The sequence below is a fragment of the Gopherus evgoodei genome, unplaced genomic scaffold (assembly GCF_007399415.2).
Source record: "Gopherus evgoodei ecotype Sinaloan lineage unplaced genomic scaffold, rGopEvg1_v1.p scaffold_32_arrow_ctg1, whole genome shotgun sequence".
Lineage (NCBI taxonomy): Eukaryota > Metazoa > Chordata > Testudines > Testudinidae > Gopherus > Gopherus evgoodei.
Window position 1 is genome coordinate 4,057,753 of NW_022059994.1, and position 27,361 is coordinate 4,085,113.

At 50.3% G+C, this 27,361-nt stretch overlaps 3 protein-coding genes across 4 annotated transcripts in view; 1 reads left to right on the forward strand and 2 right to left on the reverse strand.

The window, feature by feature from the left end:
• LOC115640675 (zinc finger protein 850-like) overlaps positions 1-18,542 on the reverse strand; it is a 542,158-nt gene extending 523,616 nt beyond the window's left edge. The window contains exon 1 of the mRNA XM_030543551.1: positions 18,455-18,542. The gene's annotated coding sequence lies outside the window, so the exon portion shown is untranslated. The remainder of the gene's footprint in view (positions 1-18,454) is intronic.
• Positions 1-27,361, forward strand: part of LOC115640774 (putative zinc finger protein 66) — a 687,485-nt gene that overhangs the window by 565,455 nt on the left and 94,669 nt on the right. The window lies entirely within an intron of this gene.
• Positions 1-27,361, reverse strand: part of LOC115640819 (zinc finger protein 501-like) — a 45,784-nt gene that overhangs the window by 14,270 nt on the left and 4,153 nt on the right. Inside the window, exon 4 of the mRNA XM_030543839.1 lies at positions 9,283-10,290. Within this exon, the coding sequence (XP_030399699.1) occupies positions 9,283-10,290 (1,008 nt within the window). The remainder of the gene's footprint in view (positions 1-9,282; positions 10,291-27,361) is intronic.

Below are 27,361 nucleotides of genomic sequence, written 5' to 3' on the forward strand. Positions count from 1 at the left end.
CAACAGTAGTAGATCTTTGTCCAGCAATAGAAGCTATATATGGATCAATCAGAGAGCTATCCATTGAAAAAGTACTGGAAGAAGCAAAGACTTCAGTCCAGAAGTTGACTAAAGAAGGCATTTATATTGAATCCTTAAGTGAAGAGGACAAGAAGTGTTTAAGACAACTGGAGAAGAACACAGACCTGATTCTTAAAAATCTACAACAGCGACTTCTAGATTCTACTCAACCTCTACGTAGCTTTTACAGATGCCTGTCCTATAAAACGCCGACAGTTGAGTGGAGTGAGGCACTACCAGCAATGGGGCTGCCATGTGATCAGGACAGAATAGAGAATTTGAACACAGAGTGGAATATCATACGAGGAATGAATGAAGATTTGACTTCAACTTCTTTTTTTAATCATCGCTAGTGGCTCAACCCAATCTTTGTGCTATGTTTCCTGAGATGAAAGAAGTAGGAATTCATCCCTTGCTACTCCCAGTCACAACAGCTACAGTTGAGCGTTCTTTTTCATCATTTGAATAGAATTTTGTGTTCTGAAAAGTCGCCTTCTGCCTGATCATGTGAATGAACTAATGAGCATATCAGTTGAAGGACTGGACGTACCGGACACACAAGAAGTCACCGAAGATGAACACGTTGCATTCGAGAAGTTCATTAACAGAGTTGTGCAAAATTATAACAAGAAACCAAGAAGGATGTAGATGTCATGCTTCATAGAAGGCTTGAGTAGCCAACTTTTTAATTTGTGTGATAATTTTAAAATGAGTTAAATCTAATAAAATGGTCATGAAACATTTTTCGGTTTTTACTATGGTGCCATACTGCCCACCATCACCCTCATGGTTTCAACCCTTATCGGCACTGATATTCCCCCATAAATTTGAACACCCCCCACAAATTTCAGTTCCTGGGGAAACCACTGGGTGACCTGATCCTGCTGGCTCTGCTCTGAGCAGCTGGCTGGGCATTTGAGTGTGAATGATCAGCTCAGCCTGGTTGATTCATCCCTGCCCCTTGCGGGGCTGTGTCAGGAGTGAATTTTCACATCCCCGCTCCCAGCTGGGGACTGCCTGCAATATGTGTGTTGCAAGTCCCATGAGCCAGATCCTCCCCTCTGATTCCCACTAGCTGGGGATCTAGCCCCACGGGTTCCAATGGAGCTATGGCCAATTCACACTAGCTGGGGACATGGCTTGGGTTACGTCTACAATGAATTTAAAAAACCCTGCACCATTGAGTGTGAGCCTGGGTTAGCTCACTCAGCCTGGGCTGCAGGGCTAAAATTAATTGTGTGGCTACTTGGTCTTGGGCTGGAGCCTGAGATCTGAGACCCTCCCCCATGGGGCTCCATCCCCAGCCCGAACATCTGCACTGCAATTTTATAGTCCCACAACCTGAGCCCTGTGCGGCCTCGCCAGCTGAGCCAGGCCTGACTATGTCAGGGGTCTTTCACTGCAGTGTCGACGTTCCCTTGAATTGTTTCTACAGACATACAGTGCGTCTCTGAACAAGAGTTCTTCATCATTCTATTTCCTGGACTAGGGGAAATATCTGTGCCACGTTCCTCTCCTACTCAAATTCCTGCAGTACCTAAGGAACTTGTCCTAGAAGCTGAGTGAGACGTTTCACCTTATGGACTGTGAATATCCAGGAGAGCTCATGGACTTTCTGCTCAACCCTAGAAACTGCCTGCAAATTCTAGGGAAGCAGAGAATTGCATCTTCTTTAATCCTATTTTGTCTCACAGCTGGGGGTATATTAGAGCTCCTTCTAGATGGGTTCCTGATTGGGTATGAGTGCTAGTTTCTTACGCAGAACAGCACAGGGCTTCCTTCAAGTAATTTTTCCATATGACTACGGGTTCTGCAGTGTATTCTCTTACCCGTCACTAATGGATCATGGACGCATAAATGAGGGAACAAGAAGGGATGGGCCAGAGATAGGAAGACCGTGGACCAGCCAAGGAAAGAGAAGACCCCATGAGAGAGAAGCAACTCAGCATACAGTTAAGCCCGGAGGCGGCAGGGGAGCCAGTCTTCCTTCCTGAATGCAGATGGTCCCCAAGGGAAAGGATGGGCTTGTACGGAGCATTGCGGTCCTGTTGTTTGTTGTGTTCTACAGGATCTCTGCTCTCTTGTGCCGTAGCTGTTAAGTAAACGAACGACGGGGCTGGAGTCTGTGCAAAGCATCTGTATGTGCCGGGTGCTTCATAACTGCCGTCTCTCTCCTGAGAGAGCTGAGCAGGTAAAGGAGAAGGTTCACGACTTCGGGTGGAGTTCTGGTGAAGGTGTGTTTAAGCAATGGGGATGAGTGGGTGAGAGGGAGGGAGAAGCATCGGCACAGAGCCCAGGGGCTAAGCAGCTGGATAGCGGGTGCCAGTTCTCAGGCAGGGGGTGCCAGACAGATGGGGACCCCAAAAGCGGGCACTGGCTGGGCTCCATCCAGACTCCAGAGACTTAACCCACACCAGTCTAGCGTGTGGCCAAAAGGCATAACTGGCATGTAATGGAGATCAGGGGAGACTATGCTTCTCTAAACCTCACGCTGCCAGGCAGGGGGACAGTGGCGGATTTAGGGGCTCCTGAAAAATCTCCCCCCACCACGTCCCCAGGGCTGAAGGAGCTCTCACTCCCTACTGCAGCTCTGGAGACGTAGTGGGGGCACAGAGTTTTTCTGGTCTCAGGTCAGCGGGGGAGCAGGGGGCGGGGTCTCGGGGAAGAGGTGCCTCCTTGTGGCTCATCTGGGGAATTCACTCTGCCACCTGGTCGGCCGCCCCTTCCCACGGCTACTCAGTCTGTCGTTCCCCTCACTCGGTCCGCTGCCTCTTGTGTTCCTGGACCTGTAGCGCTTTCCTCTTCGTAGCTTAGCCCTCCGGCCAAGTCACATTAAAGATCTCCCCTCTTCTGGGGTACTGCAAGCCCTGTGAGTCAAACTATCCCAGGTGGGCCGCTCCCCACAACCTGGTTTGGGCCACCCCCCAGGGCAGGTAGGGGAACCCGGGCCCACCCTCTACACCAGATTCCAATCCAGGGACCCTCAGCCCAACCGCTCTGGGCTTTTACTTTCCCAACGCTCACTGCTCCTTCCCTGGACTGCTTCCTCCTCTGTCTTGTACATTTAAGAATCAGAAATCCCAGCCGCAATCTCCATGACCCACCTATAGACATGTCCTTATATCTACCGGTTTTGTTTTTAAGATAAATAGGCGGATATTATTCTAATCTCTGAGCTGAATTCCTGCCTAAGGGGCCGTCCCCACATCCACAAAAGGACGAAGGCGCTTGATGAAGTCTCACATTGGATCTGAGACAGTAGGGCTCATTCCCCTGCAAGGTAAACCTAAAACTACATATGAACCTGAGTATAAGCTGAAGTGGGCTCATCACAGACCCCACAGTAACTGAGGGCACGGGAATCCCTTATCCAGCGAGGTCACCATCTCATAGTTCTCCTGCATGATGTCCCTGTGGAGGGCTCTCTGAGCGGGGTCCAGCAGAGCCCCCTGCCCCTCAGTAAAATACCCAGCCACCTCCTCGAAGGTCACCGGCATCTGAAACATCAGTTTTCCCCACTCAACACCTGCTGCTCCAGCCACAATTCCAGTAGTCACTAGGAAGGCGGGCCAATAAAATGGAAGCTCTGGGGGAGGGAGCGGGACAGAGTAGCAAAATCCCACCCCTACCCTGCTCAGAGCAGCCAGGAGGCTTCAAGATGGGAAGAAGGTGGGAGCTCCTTGTCCCTCCCAGCCCATGGAGAAGGGCAGGGGCATTCCCAGTTATCACACACCTACTAGCCAGAGGCTAGTACAGGAGATGGACTCAAGCCTTGGAGCAAGGTCCAGGGACAGGAATCCCAACCCCCTCCCCATTCCCAGCAGCTGGGATTGAAGGGACCTGGCCTTTCCCTTGGGCCTCATTGCTGGGTGCCCCCTTCATATTCCAGAGCAGCCTCTGGGGAGTAGGGGGAGTAGGTTCAGGCTCCAGCGCTGGGAGTCTGGTCTAGTCAATCCTGGCCAAGGAGCTTGTTATCTGTTCCAGGAGAATTTTTACCCCTATTCAATGGGCCAGTTCTGACAAACAAGCCCTATACTGCGCACATTCCCTGCAGGTTTGACACATCCTGTTCCCCTCCCTCCCCCTGCGTATTTCCTGCCCCTTTCCCTCTCGGTCAAACCCACCAGGAGCTCCCTCAAAATCCCTGACCTGAGCAAGCACACCACAGCCCTTTTCCCCCAAGTCTCTCCATCATCTGCAGGCTCTGGCTTAGGAGATGGTGTCAGCAGAGCCCCAGGCTTCCTGAAGGGACTGGTTCCAGCCGCCGGAGAGAGTCCCCACCTGGCCTAGGCACAGAGGAGGCTTGGATGAAGGTTTCTCCATGGCACAGACCTGGCTCGGGGGGCAGCAGCTGCTCAGTCTGGGATCCCAGATCACAACTGATTGGGAACATCTGACTGGTCCAGCTTCTGGCCAGGCCAGGAGGTGGGGTCTTAGGAGGAAGGGAAGGAGCAGGGGGGTGGGGCCCCATGGCAGGAGATGGAGGAGGGGAAATCTTTATGTCCAGGGCCCCAATAAATCTTAACCCACCTCTGCCACACTGTACATTCACAGAAAAGATAGGATGTTCGCATCTCCTTTATAGAAAGAGAAACAACAGCGGGTTATCTTGCCTGGAGTTAACAAACGCTTCAACGCAATTGCAACCCTACGTTGGTTTAGATAAAAAAAGTAAAACAAGTTTATTTAATTAAAGAGAGAGAGATTTTCAGTGAATCCAAGGATAAGGGATAAAGGGTTACAAACGACCAAAAGTAAAAGATACGCTTTCAAATAGCAAAGATCTAATTTAACAAGTTACCGTCTTCGTTCAAGGTAGTGAGTTTCCCCACCAGTCATCCTGTTCCAGCAATGGCTGACTAGCTTTTCATCGAGATCCCCACAAAGTCCAAGGCTTGTTTCCTCAGGTGAATGATAACTTTGGGGTCCTCTGCCCCTCTCTATAGTGCAGTAAACCTTTGAAACGTCTTCTCTCAAAGTTCATTGCCCTGGCTTCAAGAGGCAGGACCTTGCTAGACCTCAAAGCAAGGGATGGCAGTAATGAGTAACCTGACCAACACACCCTTGGACAGCATGGGACTCGGAAAGAGAATAGCAATGGATCTCTGCTAATCAATGAATGCGTCAAACTAGCGACCATAGATACCTTTCTCCACTTACCTGACATAAAGATAACATCATGGATTCACCCAAGATCCAAACAATGGCATCTTATCAACTACTTCATCATCCAACAATAAGATCTACAGGACAGACCATGGCCTGATAGGCTCCAAACTGTTGTTGGTAATATGACCAGTGCATTGCAAGTCATCAACTGAATCTGGGGCCAGGAGTGATTGGGGGAGGGTGAGTTCGGGGCCAGAGCCCGTCACCCCACAGCCAGGGAATGGAGCCCAAAGCCCCATGAGTGAAGCCTGCCACCCACCACCCCAGGGCTGAATCCCACCATCACTGGGAATGTGGGGAACACACACTGGCTGTCTGCTCCTCCAGCTTTTCTGTCTTCAGGGGCAGCCAGGGCCCAACCGCTGCTGGCAGCCCCAGGGGAGGGGCTGCTGCTTTACACACACACACACCATCACCACCCAGAAGGCTGTGGCTGCAAGAAAAGCCCCTGGTGGCCACATGCGGCCACAGTGGCCGCATTTGAAAAACACTGAACTAAACCAATCAGACAGCTCAATGTAAAGCGATGACAAGGTGAAGCTACTCACGTGTGGCTCTTCAACAACATCAGAGCAGCTCTGTCCGACTATTAGTGCCCCATGAGGGCAGGAGACTGGACTCAATGACCTCTCAAGGTCCCTTCCAGTCCTAGAATCTATTAATCTAATGTACATAGCGAATGGGCCACTCTTTCGTATATCAAGCCACTCTTGCCAAAACGATGTCACCAAGATGGGTTTAGCAAGAATGACCCAGACATCTAAAAGCTACTCATTAAACAACATGAGATGCACTGTCAAATTCTTGCATCTGACAAAGTGGGTATTCACCCACGAAAGCTCATGCTCCAAAACATCTGTTAGTCTCTAAGGTGCCACAGGATTCTTTGCTGCTTTTACAGATCCAGACTAATACAGCTACCCCTCTGATACCTGTCGAATTCTTGCATCTCATGTCCCTGTAGGCACAGTAATAACATACAGGAGTCTGCATCAGGACACCCGACAAGTTTAGAGACATGCAGGATCAGTGGTGGACTGCCAAGGCAGATGAAATCCAGGGCTATGCCACCTGTTAAAAGACCAAAGAGTTTTATGCTGCTTTGAAAGTTGTATATGGTCCTACACACACGACCCACAGTGCCTTAGAAGAGTGTGAATGACCTAACACCGATCACTGACAAAGGAGAAATCCTTCAGAGGTGGCAACAGCATTTCAGTGAACTTTTGAACCCACCATCTAAATTTACAGGTGAGGCACTAATTAGAGTAGTAGGTCAGTCAACATGTAATTACAACATGCACGCAGCCCTGTCCCTTGACGAGGTCAGCACTGCAATCAGTGCCTTGAAGAACTTCAGGGATCCCACGCATCTGATGGCATTCCTGCAGAAATATATTTAAATATGGAGGCCAGACCTTGCTAAGGCAACTGCCTGGACACTCTCTCAATATATGAAATACTGAAGATATACCACAAGATTTTAAAGACATCACCATTGTCACCATATACAAGAGGCAAGGTGAAAAGTCCGACAGTGGCAGCTGTCATGTTATCTCGTTATCTTCCACCGCTGGCCAAAGTACTCTTTGATTGTCAACCACGTGCTATCAGAGTCACCACGCGGTTTCAGGCCAATGAGAAACATGGTGTTTGTAGCTCATCAGATGCAAGAGAAATGCAGAGAACAGCACCAGGACGTTCACACTATCTTCATCAACCTGGCTAAAGCACTTGACACAATCAGGAAACCTGGACTTTGGCAACTAGTTTGTAAAGTTTGGTTGTCTGGAAAAATTCACCGCCATTCTGAGACTAGTTCATGACGGAATTCTCGGACCTGCATGGAAAGTGTTCTGTCTGACCCTGTTTCCTACCACTAATGGTATTAAACAGGGCTGTGTAACTGGTCCGACCCGTCTAACCTCTTCTAGGCAGCAGAGCTTGATGATGCTACAAGGCAGAAAGATAGGCACTGAGGGAAACTGTACTGCACTTAGATGCCAAGTGACACTAGGAACCCACTGGGCTAGAGCAGGAGTTTTGTGCATCGTAGTGGTCCCGAAACTGGGATTTGGCACCTAACCAGGGACCCAGGAGCCTAACTCCTTTGGGGAATTCAGGCCCTTTTCCTTCTCCGAGCCACTCTCATAACTGCTTCTGCTTTCTGCTGGCTTTTCTTCTCTAGCACACGCAGCTCTCCAAACAACCCCTAGTCCACACGGCTTACCTCTGCTCAGGCATTGCCACGTGCCCTTCTGCGCTGAGCGGCGACCTCCTATTACAGAACGGGGCTTAGTTCTTCCTTCCATTTAGCCAGAAAGAGGGGTAATTAGCACAGCCGCCAGCCTTAAGGAGGTCTGTGATTCATGTCAGCCATTAACACTTTCCAGCATAACAACAACTCCCATTCAGCTCCACTCATCGTCCTGATGGAATCTGAGGGTATGTCTACACTACAGAGACCATACTGGCACCAGTATAAGCCCATTGTGTAGCTGCAACCTACACTGATGGAAGGGGTTAGTAGCTAGGTCAACAGAAGTGTTCTTCCATCGACAGTGTTGCATCTACACAGGTCGGTCTAGCTATATTGCACAGGGGGGGTGAATTTTTCACTCCCCTGACGGATGTAGCTACGTTGACCTAACTTTTAAGGGTACACCAGGCCTAAGATGTTGACACAGTGAATGACTGATCTCCCATCTAGCAAGAACTCCTGTCACAAATTACAAATTATACACACTGAACAATTTTACATAGTGTTTTGTTTTTTGATTCTTCTGTCAGGATGGTTTCACATCATCATCCCTATCAGCTACACTCCCAACCAAATCTTTTTGAGTTTAAGAGGGTGCTGCCCAGAGTGACTTTATCGCCCAGAGAGAAAGGAAAGAAATAACATAACGACTTACAAAAGCGTAACTATTTACACAGTCAGGACATCTGCACATCACCACTCAAATCAACTATATGCCATCCAAGAGTACATCTATACTACCCGCCGGATCGGCAGGTAGTGTTTGCTGTATCGGGGATCGATTTATCATGTCTCGTCTGGACACGATAAATCGATCTGCAAATTGACGCCCGGCAGGAGGGGTAAGCAGCAGAAGGAGTAAGTAGAGTCGACGGGGGAGCTGCGGCAGTCGACTCGCCGCCGTGAGGATGGCCAGGTAAGTGGAACTAAGATACTTCGACTTCAGCTACGTGAATAGTGTAGCTGAAGTTGCGTATCTTAGTTCAAACCTCCCCACTAGTGTAGCCCAGGCTCAAATCTCCTGTGAGCGTTGCTCTCCCTGCATGCTTTCCTTTCAGGTACCTGGAAGACGCTGCTTTCAGTGGCTCTTGAGGATTGCCTGTTATTTCTATGGCATTTACTTCACCCTTTCTGTTCTAATGGGGAATTAATCCCTGTTACAACTCTCCCAGCCTCAGTTTCCACACCTACCTTTTCAGTTTCTAAAGGTGGCCAAAATGAGATTCTACTGCCTGGATATGTTCTCAGATGGACAGGAAACCTGAAAAATCATTTGGCTCTTAAAAAGTTGGATAGCGCACAGAGCACGGCCTACAGGAGCAACCAACTCAATTTCACCTTCGGAGGGCAGGGAGAATGTGAAATTGACAAGAGCCTAGCAGGTGAACGGTCAAGAAGTTGAATAATTGCATTTTAGTCCTCCTGAAACTGAATTTTCTTTCTTTCTTTTCTTAAGATCCCTTTTGGTGAAAAAAATTGAGTTTGTTGGCCTTTTGTCCTGATTGATCATAAAAATATTCTTTAAAAAAAACATTTTCACAGGAAAGATGTTCATATTTCCCAGCAGAAATCCCTACGAGCCAAAGGCCACTAGTGTGTGCAGGAACTAGGAAATGGATACTTAAAAAGCCACATGGAGAATTTCTCTCCTCTGTGGAATCTCTGAGGTCCAATATGCTGTTTGCTTCACTGGAATCATTTCCACTCTGAGGACATTTAAGAGGTTTCTTCCCTGTGTGGATTTGCTGATGCACTGTATGCTCAAAGCCCCAATGGAAAGTTCCACCATAGTCAAGGTTTTTTTCCTTTGTGCAGTCTTTGATGTATAAGAAGATTTGAGTTCTGACTGAAGCTTTTCCCACAGTCCAGACACTTATACGGTCTCTCTCCAGTGTGGGTTCTGTGATGTCTAATAAGATCTGAGCTGTGACTGAAGCTTTTCCCACAGACCAGGCATTTGTAGGGTCTCTCTCCCGTGTGACTAATCTGATGCATGACAAGGTTTGAGTTGTCACTAAACTTTTTCCCACACTCGAGGCATTTATAGGGGTTCTCGCCTGTGTGGATTCTCTGATGTGCAAGGAGCCGTGAGATCAGAATGAAACTTTTCCCACAGTCAGAGCATTTAAAGGGTTTATCCCCAGTGTGGAGTCTTTGATGCACAATAAGGGCTGAACTTTCACTAAACTTTTTCCCACACTCCAGGCATATAAAAGGTCTCTCTCCCGTGTGGGTTCTCTGGTGTCTAACTAGGGTTGAGCTCCGATTGAAGCTTTTCCCACAGTCGAGGCATTTGTGGGGTTTAACTCCTGTGTGGATTCTCCGATGGTTAATAAGAACTGAGCCGTCACCAAACATTTTCCCACATTCCGGGCACTTGTAGGGTCGCTCACCCGTGTGGACTCTTTGGTGTGTAATAAGCTGAGAGCTCTGAATGAAGCTTTTCCCACAGTCGAGGCATTTGTGGGGTTTAACTCCCGTGTGGATTCGCTGATGGTTAATAAAGGCTGAACCATCGCGAAACATTTTCCCACATTCCGGGCACATATAGGGTCTCTCGCCTGTGTGGACTCTTTGGTGTCTAATCAGATGTGAGCTCTGAATGAAGCTTTTCCCGCACTCCAGGCATTTATAGGGCTTTTCTCCCGTGTGGAGCCTCTGATGCCTAACGAGGTGCTCTCGCTGATTAAAATTTCTCCCACACTCAAGGCATTTAAAAGGCCTGTCTCCAGTGTGGAGTCTCTGATGTGAAATAAGGTTTGAGCTGCGATTGAAGCTTTTCCCGCACTCGGCGCATGTGTTGTCTCTCACTCCTGATGGGATTCTCTGCTGGGCTCTGGTTTCCTTGGGGTCTTTGCAAACTCCCTCATGATCAGTGGATTTACTCACTTTCTGCCCGGGATGGGTTCCCAGCTGCCTCTCTGGCTTGTGCCCATTTCCCCAGGCTTTTCGCCGCTCATGCCTCTGGGAAAAACTCCCTTCAGATCTTTCCAATAACATCCCACGTGGTTCCACTTGCTCAGGACCTTCCTGCTGCAGATTCTCCTCTGTGTTTTCACTCACCATCCCATCACCTGCTGGGACAGAGAGAGAGAGGATCCAGACAGGAGTCATTCCCAGTGCCAGAGAGAAACAACAGGAGAATAGCGGAGAGGTTTAACAACACAAAAACTAGAAGAAAGACAGAAATTCAATGCTGTCCCCACATATCAGCCAAACAGCAAGGGGGAAGTAAAGTCAGGAAGGGAACTCCTGCCACCTGGCAGCCAGGGTGGGTGTGAAGCTGTGAGTGACACCTGCTAGGGGGACATGGCCCCTGGCTATAGCCCTGACCTGGGTGAGATGAGGCAGAACTGAGGGCTCTCACTCACAATACATTTATGGGAGTCCCGGCTTTTTCCTTCACTCCCCAGGTGGTCTGTGTTCGTTTCATCGATTCCTCACCTGTGCAGACGCCTCTCGGGCTCTCCCTTTCCTCGCAGGCCTGGAGATTGGGCACCCACGGCTCTTCCCCGCGCTCCAGCCGGGCGATCAGCTCAGGTTTGGGAAGGGGGAATCCTGCTATGGGGCGGGGAGAGGGGAAATCAGGTGAGGTCAGGGCGTGTCAGGCATTGGGAGAGTATTTGTCACAAAGAACAATCCCTGATTTTAACGTGGCCCCATGCTGCGCTGGAATCTGAACAACTGGGAACGCAGTCACTGAGGCCTGATGGGCGAGGCAGACGTCAGATGGGAGGATGGGTTGTTCTGTGGGACTTTCCAGGATCTGTGCACTCTGGGGGACTTCATGATGCAGACACAGCTCTGGTGTCAAGCCTCTGCCTATGTCTAAACCTAGAGATGTCAGAGCCCTGCCCAGGGCTGGAGCTAGGCCCAGGAAGGGACGGGGACAGGCAGGGGGGCTGGAACAATTTTTATAGTGGGGGGGCTGAGAGCCATGGAACCAAAATGTAAACCCTGGATATAGTGGAAACCACTTCAAGCCAGGGGGTGCGACACTACCGCCAGCACTCCTAGTTCCAGCACCTGTGGGGACAGGGAGAAATAACACAGGCAGGCAAATACATGCTTCTGCCCTTCCTCCCCTGCCCCGAAAGCTGTGGGGATAGGGACGACTTAGCATCTCCGTTGTGTTTCTGCCTCCCCCATCACGTGGGAGGGGTGTGGAGTTGAAAGTCTCTGTCTCACTGGATCTGGGGACTTGTGCAGCCCATTCTCCTAAAAACTAAGTGACCCGGAAAGAACCGGAGCAGAAGCTAAACTGGGCACCTCACGGACCGTGCGGCTTTAATAACCGAGGGGCTGGGATTCCCTTACCCAGCGAGGTCACCGTCTCGTAGTTCTCCTGCATGACGTCCCCGTAGAGGGCTCTCTGAGCGGGGTCCAGCAGAGCCCCCTGCCCCTGGGTGAAATACACAGCCACATCCTCGAAGGTCACCGGCATCTGAAACAAGAAGTCCCCTACTCAGAACCTCCTGCGCCAGCCACAATCCTGCCAGTCACAGGGGAGGAGGGCCGATAAAATGGAAGCTCTGGGTCAGGGGGAGAAACAACAGAGGAGCAGAATTCCCACCCCCACCCCCACCCTGCTCAGAGCAGCCAGGAGGTGTCAGGGTGGAGAGAAGGTGAGAGCTCCTTGTCCCTCCCATCCCAGCAGACGGAGGAGAGCAGGGACCTTCATGTTTGTCACATTTCTACCAGCCAGAGGGCGATACGGGAAATGCCACCCCCAAAATGGGTCCAGGGAGAGAAATCCCAACCCTTCAGCTTCCTAGGAGTTGGGTCTCTAGGATGGGACATCTTGCCTATACCTCACCATTGTCTGCTTCTGGCTGGAAGTTTCTGGCTCCGGCACTGGGAGTCTGGTAAATGTCTACAGCCTTGAGTAGGGGAGTTGTTCCCTGTTGTAGAGACGCGGGAGCTTCTACCCTCTTCCAAAGGCCCTGATCTAAACCTCCAGCCCCAGGCTGAGGAGTCCCAGCATGTCAGTGACATACTGTGCCCGTCCTCTCTCGACACGTGGTATTTTCTACCCTCCTCCTTTGGGAGCGACCTCTCTTCAAATCCCTTACCCGAGCAGGTTCCACTTCCACCGTTTCCCGTCCCTGTTTCATGGCCCGATGGGACAATCTGGAGCGAGACATGGTCGTTATTCTGCAGCCTGTCGGGGCGAGAGGAGCGACTGGGGAGCTTTCAGAAGGGGCTTTCGTCTATTTCACACACACACCCGCCCCCAAGGCTCTTTCCCTACATAGTAGACTCTGCCGGGCTGGAAAAACGCTGGGTCACTTTATCCCAGTGCAGACCCAACAAGAGCAGAGTCCCCCCAGCAGCACGGGGACTCGGAAGAGGCAGGAACTGACTTCTCCTCTCTCTGCTCCTCATTGTGGCAATTTGGGGGTTCAGCCCAGACCATTAAGGGGTTTTGTCACCCCTGCTCTGCAAATCTTGGTGCCTTAAATGTTATGTCGCTATGGCTCGCAGCCAGCAAACAAGTCTTGCAGTCACATCCCGGCTTTCACAGTCTTGCCAACTCTCAGGCTTCTGTCATGAGTCTCATGATCATTATTGTTTTCTTTAAAGCCCCAGCTCCTGGAGTCAAGTGAATAGGTGATCATTTCAGCCTTCATTCTTAAAGAAAAAGGCAAGTTTCTAGTCCTCATGGCTGTAGAGAAAGCTTCAACGTGTGACCCCAGTGCACCCGAAAGGCCCAGAAAGCAGAAGGCAAATAAAAATCTCTTATTTTTACATTATCTCATGATTTTAAAGCCAATCACATGATTCTGGGTGAGCCTGACTCATGGTTTTTGAACATTTGGGGTTAGCCATTCTGCTTTCCTCACCCAATTGAACCCCTGATTATTTCTAAACCTACAGAGGCCAGAGCCCATTCTGTTGGCAGAATGACCCCCCGAAATCCCCACCACTCCCGAATTTCCCTGACACTGTCTCCCTGCAGCATCCTGCTCTCTCCCAGAAGAAAGTTCCTTAACCCCACTTCAAGAGGTGGGAAGGTGCTGCCTCCATCTCCTGTTGAGATTAAGAGTAGTTCTCAACCAGGCGTGGGGGTACGCAGAGGTCTTCCAGGGGGCACATCAACTCATCTAGATAGTTGCCTAGTTTTACAACAGGCTACATAAAAAGCACTGGTGAACTCAGCACAAACTAAAATTTCAGACAGACACTGACTTGTTTGCACTGCTCCATAGACTATACACTGAAACATAAGTACAATATTTATATTCCAGGTGATTTATTTTATAATTACATGGTAAAAATGAGACAGGATGCAATTTTTCAGTGCTAGTAGCTGTGACACTTTTGTATTTTTAGGTCTAATTTTGTAAGCAAGTCATTTGTAAGTGAGGTGAAGCCTGGCGGGGTACGCAAGACAAAGCAGGCTCCTGAAAGGGGGACAGTAACCTGCAAAGGCTGAGAGCCACTGTGTTAAGTGATATCTCTCACACACACACTCTCTCTCTCTCTCTCTCTCTTCTCTCTCCTCATGCCTTTATCAGCCTGGCATGCAAATGTGCTTTTTTTCTTTGTCTCTGGACACACCTTGCGCCATGTATATGGGAGACATTTAAGCAGGCAGATCCGCATCCCTTTGTCTCTGGAAAAAAACAGTTTATCAGCTCCCCCTGGCATGCCTTGTAAACACATTTCCCATCATGATTTCAGCAGATCTATAGAATCCATTATGGCTCGACCATACACACATCTTGCAAGATGAATGATCAGTGAGTTCTTTGCTTCCCAGTGACATATTACATGGCGTCTTTTACCTGCACTGAACTGGTCAGCCAGTTGAAACACACAGCTGCATAGGGTCTCACACACCTTGTTCCATGAAATTCTGCCCGGGGAGGACAGTTGCAGTCAATGGAGCAAGGCAGGTCTGGAAGTTGGGAACCTCTCTCTCCACTTATTGCTCCTGCTGCCCCTTTTAAATCTTTCTCTCCCTTTCTATTTCATGCTGCCTCTCCCTCTGGCTGGGAGACTTGGTTACTGTCCATTCCCAGGGGCACTGGCTTTCCCTGTAGCTAGATCGGCTCCTGCAAGTGCTAATGGGAAGAAGACCCTCTAGGTCTCAGTGGCACAGCAGCTCTAGTTTAATACAAACAGGGGGAAGTTCTTTTTCACAGTATGTGCAATTAACCTGTGGAACTCCTCGCCAGGGGATGTTGTGAAAGCCCAAAGTAGAACTGGGTTAAAAAAAAAGAACTGGATAAGTTCATGGAGGATAGGTCCACCAGTGGCTATTAGCCAAGATAGTCATGGATGCAACCCCGTGCTCTGGGTGACCCTAAATCTCTGACTGCTAGAAGCTTGGAGGAGAAGATAAGAGTGGATCTGTTCTGCCCTCTTCTGTATACTCCAGCCCCCAGCCTCAACCAATGGCCACGGCTCCGTTCCCGGGCCAAGTCCAAGGCTGAGGGTGAGGCCAGGAGTGGAACTGCATCTGGCCATGGGCCTGGCTGCTGGCCCCGCTCCCACCCCCAGCCTCGGCCCATCGTTGCAGACCCGCTCCTGGTCCCAGACCCACCCCCAGCTGTGGCCCCAGCCTGGGCTCCCTTACACCTCTGTGTCTCCCTCTCCCTGGAGCCACAGCCCCACTCCTGGCCCCAGCTCTGAAGGGAGGCGGGGGGGTGGGGCACGGACAGAGGTAAGGGGGCCGTGACACTCAAAAGTTTGGGGTCCACTGATCTAAACTATAGATGCTGTAAATACACCAGGTCCGTGTTTCCTTTTTCTTTTAATGCCAGCAACAGTAATGAGAGAAATCCCGAGCCGCCTGCACACCAAGAAATGCTGCCAGATCTCTGAAACCGAACGGTTTTAGTAAAACTACCCTTACAAAACAAAAAAACAGTGGGCAGTAAAATGTGGGGTTCAAACAGGGCCAACACGATTTTGCATCAAACCAAACAAGGTGACAGAAGTCAGGTGGAGTTAAAGATTTACAAAGCGCTTGACTTACTAAAAGTGGGGCAAATGGGGGGCCCACCCCAAACTGTGTCCTGGCCCACAGTATTGGACTGGCTGTTCTGCCCACACGTATGTGAGCATGTACCTATTGGGTGTCTGGGAAGTGCTAAAGGATCCTCCCCCAGCCTAAGGGGAGGAACCACAGGGCCACAGAACCCACTGAGTGCGGGGGACAACTAATAAAAGAACAGGGACAGGAGTGAGGTCAAAGGGTCAGAAGGAGGGAACCTAATGGGGACACCGAGCAGAGAACCCCGGACAGCGCCCACTGCTCCTCGAAGGCGTCAAGGGAGCCAGTGGACGCCGCCCAGAGGAACTCCGCCCGGATGCGTGATCGGACCATGGAGCGGAAGCAAGCCCCACAGTCACCGGAGTCTCCGTCGGCCAACCTCCCCTCCCTGGTCGCGTGGATGGCCTTTTTCGCCAGGGCGAGGAGGAGGTTGACCAGGAGGTCCCGGGACTTCGTGGGGCCACGGATAGGGAGTGCATACAAAAGGAGGTGAGGGGAAAAGTGTAACCAAAAACGTAAGAGGATGGCTGTGAGGAGCCGGTGTAGGGGCTGCAACCTGGCACACTCTAAATACACGTGCGCCAGGGTCTCCCTCACGCCGCAGAAGGGGCAGGTGTCCGGGACAGGGGTAAACCGCGCCAAGTACACGCCCGTGCTCACGGCCCCATGGAGGAGCCGCCAACTGATATCCCCAGTGGGCCTTGGGACCAGGGTGGAGTAGAGGCTGGCCCACCGGGGCTCCTCACCCTCCAGAGGTGGCAGGTATGTGAGCATGTAGCAGGGTGCTTACCCTGCTCCTGCCCTGACAGGATTAAAAACAGCCCTGGGAGGTGTCTGTGGCTGGAGAAAGTAGTTTTTAGGCTGGGCTGACTGGGGGAAGTGGCTGCAGCTGGGGCCATGCCCCAAACAGACTCAGCTGGCCCTATAAAGGCAGAGAAGCCAGGGGCAAACAAGAGTTTCTCTCTGTTTGTAAAGGGAGAAGGGCCTGGCTACAGGGAACTAGACACAAGGTACCTGAGTGGAGCAGGGCTGGGGAAAGGCAGAGCAGCTGGGGAGCTCCAACCTGGAAAGCCCCAGGCTGCAGCCTAGCATTGGGCTAATAGGTACTTGGGATTGCAGGGGGCAGCCCAGGGGTAGGCCAAGGCAGCAGGTCCAAACCCTCCTTGCCAGTGATGAGTAGGCTGATATTGCAATCTGCCCCAGGGCGTGGAGCTAGATGATGACTGGCAGTAGCCATATACAGGTCTCTTGCAACTTACGCGCATTTAACATGCGCAATTTCAGCATTACGCTGAAAGGCCTGGAGTCCGGGAGGGGGCATGGCCTCAAGTAGAAGAGGTGTGGCCTCAAGATTTAAAGGTCCTAAGGCACCAGCTGTGGCTGGGAGTCCCAGGGCCTTTAAATCACCCAGGGGCCTCCCAGCTGCAGAGGTGGCTGGTAGCCCCTGGGGCAAACTAAAGGGTCCGAGGCTCCAGTCACCGTGGAGCTTCGGGCCCTTTAAATGCCAGTCCCAGCCTGGTTGCCAAAGCTGTGGGCGGGATTTAAAGGGCTCCTCCGGGCTCCCCACCACAGCAGGAAGCCTGGTGGAGCCCTTTAAATCCCGCCTGCAGCTTTGGCAGCTGGGCGGGGGTAGAGGAGGAGCCCTTTAAATCCCACCCGCAGCTCTGGTGGTGGGACCAGGGGGGCTCCACTGGCCCTTTAAAGGCCCTCCCCGGCCCCGCCGCCGGAGCTGCAGGTGGGATTTAAAGGGCTTGGGGTTTTGAGTATACACGGTTTTCGCTTTATGCGATAACCGCAGAACGGAAACCCCGCCTAAGATTCAACAGGCCCGTACTGAGGCAAGGTGGGGATAGTGGGTGGGGGGTTCCCTGGGGAGGGGAGACCCTAAGACTGAGGGGTTACTGCCAGGAGGCAGCACCCCATGTAGAAGGCACCGGGTCCAGGGAAGGACAGAGGGCAGGTGGATCACCGGCCTGCAGAGGGTGCTCCAGAGCTGAATCGAGCTAATTCCCAGAAGTCACCGGCAGGAAGCGCCACAGGGGTGAGTCTGCTTGTCTACAGAGCAGAATTAACAAGGTCGTGAGTCCTTCCTTGATTCTGGCACTGCCTACCTCTGAGTGCTGGACTTAGCTACCTTGGTAGCATTCTTCTAATGATGCTCTTACAGGCAATAGCGATATAAGCCATGTCTGTGTGTGTGTGTGTGTGTATCTATAAGCCGTGTGTGCCTCTGTGTGTGTGTGTCATTTGCTGACTCTGAAAAAACCCAAACACAGCACTCAAATAGGCGTGTTAATACAGACTTTTCAAGCCAGATCCCTAGCTGGTGTGAAGCTGCTGTAGCTCCATTGATTTTGTTTGCACCCGTTGGGGATCTCACCTGCAGGGTGTGCAACATGCTCTGGGCTTGCCAACCCCAAAGGTTCAAAAATCACAAGTTGGGCTCCTGAAAAATCATGTGATCATCTTTAAAATCATGAGATCGTGGCAAAATAAGGGATTTTTATTTGCCTCCTGCTTGTGGAGCCACTGGGGTGCAGTGGGGTCCCCGGCCACGCGGGCTAGCTACTTACTTTTTCTTCAAGAACGAAGGCTGAAATCATCACATCTCCACTCGACTCCAGGGGCAGGGGCTTTCAGGAAAACAATCGTGATCACCCAAGACGTGGGGCACAATCCAGACAGTTGGCAAGGCTGCCACGCGCACGGATTCCCTGGTTGCGAGCGAGGGTGGGAAAATTCCAGGGTGCCCAAGGACACCCCCCAGCAGCACACTCCAAAGGAGTGGCGATTAATAAACCAGGTGGAGCTGAGCATCCCACTCAACTAACTAAAAACCCCAGCACGCTGCACCCAGGCCTGAGAGCAGCCAGCCAGCAAGAGCCTCCTGACCCTCCCCCAGCAGACAGGGCTTGAGGGAGGCATTGGTCCCTGTTACGGTGCAATGGGACGGTCTCTCTTACCTTCCCTCCGAGCGGTGCCCGCCCTGGGAGCTGGGGCCTGGGAAGGGGGGCTCTGCCCTGGGAGAGGCTCCTGCGGAGCAGCGGGAAGGGCCCTGCTGGAGATTCCCCTCTCCCGGCTGCAGCTAGGGCTCCGGGCTCCCAGCACCGGCGAACAGGGCTCGGGGATCTTGCAAAGGGACAATGGAACCTGGAAGTCACCCAGCTGCAAAGCCCTATTGTAGCCAGTGCAATTCACTTCCTGCTGCTGCTGGGACAGCATGACTCCAGCGATGGCTCCCTCCCCAGCTCCTCCTGGGTCCTAGCGATCATAGGCGCTGGAACTGGGGGGGGGTACTTTCCCCCTCCCCCAGCTTGAAGTGGTTTCCATCATATCCAGGGTTACAGTTTGGTTCAATGGCCGTCAGCACCCCCCCCACACACACATTGTACAAATTGTTCCAGCCCCCCTGATCGCCCAGGGTGACCAGACAGCAAATGTGAAAAATCAGGACAGGGAGGTGGGAGGTAATAAGCACCTATATAAGAAAAAGACCCAGAAATCAGGACTGTCCCTATAAAATCGGGACATCTGGTCACCCTATGATAGCCATACACCCACTGTGCCATTGCTTGGGAGGAGCGGCCTCTCCCAGCTTTAAGGAGGATTTACGCACAGAAGCCTCCATGTCCATGGAAAGGAGGGGGGGTAGAGGGGAGATTTCACACACTGACCCACAAACTTGTGTCTCATTCTCCACTCTCCTCTAGGCGGAAGGGATAGTTCAGTGGTTTGCGCATTAGCCTACTAAATCCAGGGTTAAGAGTTCAATCCTTCAACAGGGGCCAGCCACTTAGGGAACTGGGATAAAAGTCTGTTGGGAGCAATTGGTCCTGCTCTGAGCAGGGGGCTAGACTAGATGCAGTGCTGGTACTTCCATTTAGGTGACCTAGGCAGGCACCAGGATTTAGGGGGGCAGCATTTTGCCACCTTTGGCTGCACAGGGACCTTCCATGCGCCAGGTCTTCAGCAGCAATTCGGCAGCGGGGAGTCCTTCCGCGCTCCAGGTCTTCAGCAGCAATTCTGCGGCGGCTCCTTCTCTCGCTCCGGGACCTGCCGCTGAAGTGCCCTGAAGACTGGGAGCACAGAAGGACCCCCGCCTAGGGCGCCAAAAACCCTGGCGCCGCTCCTGACTAGATGATCTCCTGAGGTCCCTTCCAACCCTGATATTCTATGATTCATCCATATCTTCTTTGAATTCTTTTTTTTTTTTTTAGTCAATCAAATGTGGCTGATCACAACATAAACCAGAGTCCAAGCAGCAGGTGTTCAGCCCAATTTGCCAGCTGAAGCATTCACTGGTAACTCACCAGCAGTCTGGTGTTCTGAAAACACAAGCCCTGTTTCACTGCTCTTTTCTACCCTCTCTCCTTTGCCTTGTGTCTGTATTTTTGTTAAAAATAAAGTAAATGGCCTTCGCCCATCAAAACAAAAAGTAAAATGAACCCTTTCCTTTCCAGCAAAGAGAGGATATTAATACAAATTTATTAAAACCTCTAATATTTAACTAAAAAAAAACTTGAATAAAGTCTAATTGTTTGTTTTGCACGATCGCTCAACCAGAGTTTTGCTATAAATGCCTGATTTAATTCTGAGATTTTCTGTGCTTCAATAAACTTTCAATGTAAATAGCAGATATTATAGGAGGCAAATAATATTCATGCAAATAATTCATATATCGACAGCAATCAGTCAAAACCTGATGGGAATTTGTATTTAAATTCAATAAGTGAGAAAAGGAGAAAAAAATATGAGAAGTCCTACAGCAATACTTGACTATTGGAAAGAAAACAGGTGACATCAGAGGCGTTTCTATTATATCTGTTTAATTAATTATATTATATATTGGTCTACTAGATAATTACCTAGAAGACAGAAGTGAAGGAAGATGAGAGGGGATTTATATTGATTGCACACACAGAAATACTAAATTTGAAGGTTTCAAAGTAGCAGCCGTGTTAGTCTGTATCCACAAAAAGAACAGGAGAACTAAAATGGTTAGTCTCTAACGTGCCACAAGTACTCCTGTTTTTTTTACTAAATTTGAAGACCATTATCAAAGTGAGGTGTTTGAACATACCCAGCTAGGCCGTGCCAGAATCAAGGTGCCCAGCACAGTGGTAAATACGAAAAGATCACTGCTCTTCACTGCTGGGGAGATTCCCCCATCTCGGTGGAATTCGGTGGGACCTGCTGGTTTGTCTCTGGGGCAGGAATAGAGTTAGATTTTTTTTTTTTATGAATTACCACCCCCACCCTGCTGCTTCCACCTCTCCTCTTTCCTTTTCCCTCCATCTCTGATATCGCTTGTTTGCTTTCCAACAGTCAGACATTTCTGTAGGAGCCCCTGGGACTTTTCCCCCCTGATCCACCACTCACAGGAGCTTTGCTCTGCGGCTGACCATTCCAGGGACTCCTGATTGAAATGAGGTAAGAGAGGCAATTCCACCACAGTGACTTCGGCAGGATTGCACTGATTTGCTACAGGGTGCGCAAGAGGAGATTGTGGCCCAGCGACCCTAGTGGGGTTGCCCTGGTTTAATGAGTGAGGGGTGCAAACGGGGAGTTGTTTGGTGAAGGGCAGGGCCGGCTCTAACTTTTTTGCCGCCCCAAGCAAAAAAGAAGAGCGCCGCCCGAAGCCGCTGCCCCCACTGAGCGCCGCGCCCCTGCCCCCTTCCGAATGCCACACTGCCCCAAGCCTCCGCCCCCTCTGAGCGCCGCGCCAAGCCTCCCCCCCCTTCTGAGCACCGTGCTGCCCAAAGCCCTGCCCCCCAAAACAAAAAAAAACCTTCCAGAGCTGCCCCGATGAATCAAAACAAACAAACACCCAAGTGCCGCCCTGCCCCAAGGTGCCGCCCCAAGCACATGCTTGGTCGGCTGGTGCCTGGAGCTGGCCCTGGTGAAGGGGTTCCAGAGATACAGTTCTCCCTAGAATAGCGGCTTTGAATTTTCAAAATGCACTGAAATTGACATGCCTATGTAAACTGCTTCAAAAATTGCAGCTGATACTGGCACAATATGTCCAGGTGATCATAGCACATGATTCATGCTCCATGGTACGGAGGAAGATGAACCCCTCCCCCTCTTCCCCAGGTCACAGCTAATTTAATCTGGAGAAAAATTCCCTTCCAATGCCAAATATGCAACCAGCATAACCCTGAGCACCTGAGCAAGAGAATCTAGAAAGGAGGTTTTATACCACCTGAGAGCACTGATTCACCCTGTGCAGTGTCCCGTCTCCAGCCATGATTGATCTCTGATGCCTCAAAGGAAGGTGGTGGTGGTGGGGAACACAGAAAATATCAAGCCAATTGTGCATCAAGGGGAATAAATTCCCTCCTGACCCCTGTTAGGTGACCCACTGAAGCCCTAAAGCATGAGAATTGATTATAATCATTATCATCATGTAGAGCTACAGATCTTTGCAAAATAGCATAAGTCCTGTGATCCCTCAGTCCCAGGTCCAAGTCGAGGGCTCTGTCTCTAAAGTGCTGAGAGGGAACCCAGCTGGGTCCTCAGATGTTTTAAGCCTCTGAAGCCTAAACAGAATCCAGCCACTGCCCCACTCCTGGATTCCTGAGGCACATTGTCAGGTCACACACCCTGTGTCTAGCAGCCCCTCCTGAGAACTGGAACCCACTGTCCAGCTGCTTGCCCCTTGGCTCAGTGCTGATCTTTCAGACCACCCTCTGCACCTCTTCAGTTAAACACAACCTGACCCAGAAATCCACCCTAAGGTGTGATACTTCTCAGCTACCTCTTCAAGGGGCCATGTAGTAGTTGTGAGGCATATAACTACTCTAGGCAGAATTTGATTTTTACTTTTTCATAATTTCACCAGTTAATAGCAGTGTTTATTTTGAAGCTTTTTTTGTTTTAAGATTTTTATCTTTTAAAACGTTCACAGTTGCAGTAAAATTACAATTTCACCATAGCAGGAATAACTGTCACAGTTGACAAGTCCGACAATTATTTAATGACCATATGCGTCAAGAGTCAAAACATTCAAACTTTTATAAAGCATTAAACCACAAATTGTCGGCATTCCACATCAGAATATACAGAATATGTATCCTTACATCAACCATTCGTACTTGTTTTTACTATTCGTTCCCCAGTGCTTTTGAAATAAGCCTCATTGAAAAGGTCTAAATACCAGGATTTGGACTCTAAGAAAAACGCTGCTTGAGAAACTTATACTTTGCCTATTTGTAAATTTCAGGTTGTTTTCAGTGGAAATATTTTACATCTATCTGTGTGTGTACAGTGAAATAAACGTTTACAATAAAAATGTAACACACCCACACGCTTTGCACAGGGAACACCATTGTTCTTTTACTTAACAGCTAAAGCACACATGATCATACAGAACACAACAAGCATTCTCAGAGCAGTGCCTCTCAGTAGTTCACCCTGTCCTTGGGGGCCTTTGAGGGGGACCACCTGTGTTCAGGTATGGAGGCAGATTCCCTGCCTCATCTGGCTCCTACATGCTGGGCTTCCCCCTCCTCTTGAGCTCCTGCTCTGAAGAAGCAACTCCTGCTCTGGGCTTGTCTACATCAGAAAGTTGCAGCGCTGGTGAGGGAGTTGCAGCGCTGCAACTTAGGAGGTGTACACATCTGCAGGGCACCACCAGCGCTGCAACTCCCTGTTTGCAGCGCTGGCCGTACTCCCGTTTTGTCTCGGGTGTAGAGGATCCAGCGCTGGTGATCCAGCGCTGGTAATCAAGTATAGACACTTACCAGCGCTTTTCTTGACCTCCGTGGAATAAGCAGGTATCCCAGCATACCTGAGGAAGCCTCTGGTAATCAAGCTGGTCTCCTTCCCCAGCTTGCTCTCGCGTTCCCCGAACCCCGAGCAAGCAGGTCTCCTTCCCTGAGGTTTGCTGGGTGGTTCCGGGAACGCGAGAGCAAACCGCGGCGAAGCTGGTCTCCTTCCCCGGTTTGCTATCGCGTTCCCTGAACAAGCAGGTCTCCTTCCCTACGGTTTGCAGGGTGGTTCGAGGAACGCAAGAGCAAACCGCGGCAAAGCTGGTCTCCTTTCCCGGTTTGCTCTCTCGTTCCCCGAACCCCCGAGCAAGCAGGTCTCCTTCCCTGCGGTTTGCAGGGTGGTTCGGGGAACGCGAGAGCAAACCGCGGCGAAGCTGGTCTCCTTTCCCGGTTTGCTCTCTCGTTCCCCGAACCCCCGAGCAAGCAGGTCTCCTTCCCTGCGGTTTGCAGGGTGGTTCGGGGAACGCGAGAGCAAACCGGGAAAGGAGACCAGCTTCGCCGCGGTTTGCTCTCGCGTTCCCCGAACAAGCAGGTCTCCTTCCCTGCGGTTTGCAGGGGGGTTTGGGGAACGCGAGAGCAAACCGCGGCGAAGCTGGTCTCCTTCCCCGGTTTGCTCTCGCGTTCCCGGAACCCCCCTTGAAGCCGCCCAACAGCGCTGCAGTGTGGCCACATCTAACACCACTTGCAGCGCTGGTTGCTGTAAGTGTGGCCACTCTGCAGCGCTGGCCCTATACAGCTGTACTAATACAGCTGTAACAACCAGCGCTGCAAAATTTTAGATGTATAATGTTTACCCCTCCCCAAATCAAATGACATTCTCCTCAGGCCACTGCAGATGCTTGCCAGGTGATTTTGTTGCCAAGTGATCCTCCCTGATTGGCCTATAAAAACAGCTTTGCCTTGCTTAGCTGCTCTCTCTTGACCTGTGTGGATGGCGAGCGGTTAAAGGTTAACGGCCCTCCATTGTTAGCCCCATGCCAGCAACCCTTATGGAATTCTAGTTCAGGATGGAGGTTGGAAGATGGTAGGAAGGTAGAGATCAGCCTGGCGATTGAAAATGGGGTTTGCAGTTTGACACAGATGCACATGGAAAGATCAGAACCTCACAGAGCATTCATAAATTGGTCATGGATTTCCTGGCTCGTCACCCCTCTCACCTCTGCTTTCCTCAAGGTTTTGTCTGTGATTCAGGCTAGGGAGAACACCTCCTGTCTCTCAAGCCCATGTAGTGGCAGACCCCTCCCCAAAAGAGGTACCCCCTTTAAATATAGTCTCTGTCCCCTTTTGCCAGATTCCCAGGCTGCGACACTCCAGCCTCTTCCCCGGTCAGGTTTCTGAGTAGAGAGTTCATAGTTGCATGGGGATGGGGCAGTAGATAGGGAACATAAGAAAGACCACACTGGATCAGACCAAAGGTCCATCTAGCTCAGTATCCTGTCTTCTGACAGTGGCCAATGCCAGGTGCCCCAGAGGGAATGAACAGAACAGGGAATCATCAAGTGATCCATCCCCTGTTGCTCATTCCCAGCTTCTGGCAAGCAGAGGCTAGAGACACCATCCCTGCCTCCGCTAAGAGCCACTGATAGACCTGTCCTCCATGAACTTATCTAGTTCTTTTTTTTTAACCCTGTTATGGACTTGGCCTTCACAACATCCTCTGGCAAAGAGTTCCACAGACTGACTGTGCGTTGCATGAAGAAATACTTCCTTTTGTTTGCTTTAAACCTGCTGCCTATTAATTTCATTTGGTGACCCCTAGTTCTTGTGCTATGCAAAGGAGTAAATAACACGTCCTTATTTACTTTCTCCACACCAGTCATGATTTTATGGACCTCTATCATATCCTCCCTTAGCCGTCTCTTTTCCAAGCTGAAAAGTCCCAGTCTTATTAATCTCTCCTCATATGGAAGCCGTTCCGTGCCCCTAATCATTTCTGTTGCCCTTTTCTGATCCTTTTCCAATTCCAATATATCTTTTTTGAGATGGGGTGACCACATCTGCATGCAGTATTCAAGATGTGGGCGTACCATGGATTTATATGGAGGCAGTATGACATTTTCTATATCATCTATCCCTTTCCTAATGATTCCCAACATTCTGTTGGCTTTTTTGACTGCCGCTGCACATTGAGTGGGATGTTTTCAGAGAACTATCCACGATAACTCCAACATCTTTCTTGAGTGGGAACAGCTCATTTAGACCCCATCATTTTATATGTATAGTTGCAATTACGTTTTCCATGTGCATGACTTTGCATTTCGGAACATTGAATTTCATCTGCCATTTTGTTGCTCAGTCACCCAATTTTGTGAGATCCCTTTGTAATTCTTCACACTCTGCCTGGGACTTAACTATCTTGAGCAGTTTTGTATCATCTGCAAATTTTGCCACCTCACTGTTTACCCTTTTTTCCAGATCATTTATGAATATGTTGAACAGCTCCGGTCCCAGTACAGACCCCTAGGAGATAATCAGTAATTGACTCTAGATCAGTGGTTCTCAACTCGAGGCCCAATCAGGACACAGCTGCAGCCCATGTGACATCCTCAGGGCCAGACCAGGGCCGCCCAGAGGATTCAGGGGGCCTGGGGCAAAACAATTTCGGGGGCCCCTTCCATAAAAAAAAGTTGCAATACTATAGAATACTATATTCTCGTGGGGGCCCCTGTAGGGTCTGGGGCATATTGCCCCACTTTCCCCTCCGCCCGGGTGGCCCTGGGCCAGACAGGTCGTATATATACTGTGTAGATGCAGCCCATGAAACACAGAGAGAGCTGCATATGCAGCCCACAACAGTAAACAGGTTGAGAACCACTGCTCTAGGCTGTTCTCCTGATGACTTCTCGAGAGATCTCTCTTCAACAAGAAAGGACTTTTCCTGCGGGCTGGGCACGCTCTGCAATGCCACTGTGTGATGCCTTTGTGAAAAAGACAAATACCATCTGGGATGTATTAACAGGAGCATCACTTGCAAGGCTTGGGAGATAACTGCTCCAAAGTACTCGGCACAGATGAGGCCTCAGATGGAGAACCGTGTCCAGTGTCCACATTAGAAACATACAAACAGATTAGATAGAGACCAGAGGACAGCAACAAAAATAACAGGTTGAGAAATCCTGACTTAGTAGGAAAGGTTGAAAGAATTGGGCATGGTTAGTCGAGAGAAGAAAAGGCTGAGGGGGGACCTGATAAGAACGGCCAGACTGGGTCAGACCAAAGGTCCATCTAGCCCTGTGTCCTGTCTACTGACAGTGCCAGGTGCCCCAGAGGGAGTGAACATAACAGATAATGATCAAGTGATCTCTCTCCTGCCATCCATCTCCACCCTCTGACAAACAAAGCCTAGGGACACCATTCCTTACCCATCCTGGCTAGTAGCCATTAATGGACTTAGCCTCCATGAATTTATCCAGTTCTCTTTTAAACGCTGTTATAGTCCTAGCCTTCCCAAACTCCTCAGGTAAGGAGTTCCACAAGTTGACTGTGTGCTGCATGAAGAAGAATTTCCTTTTATTTGTTTTAAACCTGCTGCCCATTAAGATAACAGTCTTCCAATATGCTAAGGGCTGTTTATAAAGAGGAGGAGGATCAATTTTTCTCCATGTCCACTGAAGGCAGGCCAAGATGTAATCAACTTAATTTGCAGAAAGGGAGATTTAGGTTAGTTATTAGGAAAAACTTGCTGACTCTAAGGGCTGTTAAGCACTAGAACAATTTTCCTAAGAAGGTTATGGAATGCCCATCAATGGAGGTGTTTAAGACCACGGAGGACAAAGACCTGTCAGGAATGGTCTTGGTATATTTAATCCTGCCTCAGCAAGGAGGGAGGGCATAGATGACCTCTTGAAACTTAGCCTCCCAGAGGACTTTACAGGCAGGAGTTTAGGCCCCTAGGGAATGCAGGCACCTGCAGGGTTAGGCAGTAGCCAAGCAGAACTTTTGAGGAGCTCAGGGGTGCTTGGGTGTTGGATTTAGGAACTTAACATGCCAATGTCCCTTCGAGGATCTAGCGTTTTACCAACAGCTTGGCACGTGGATGTAAGCTCAGAACAGCCACGCTGGCTTGGGGATTCCTTCAAATTCTCCCTCCAGGTCTCTGAC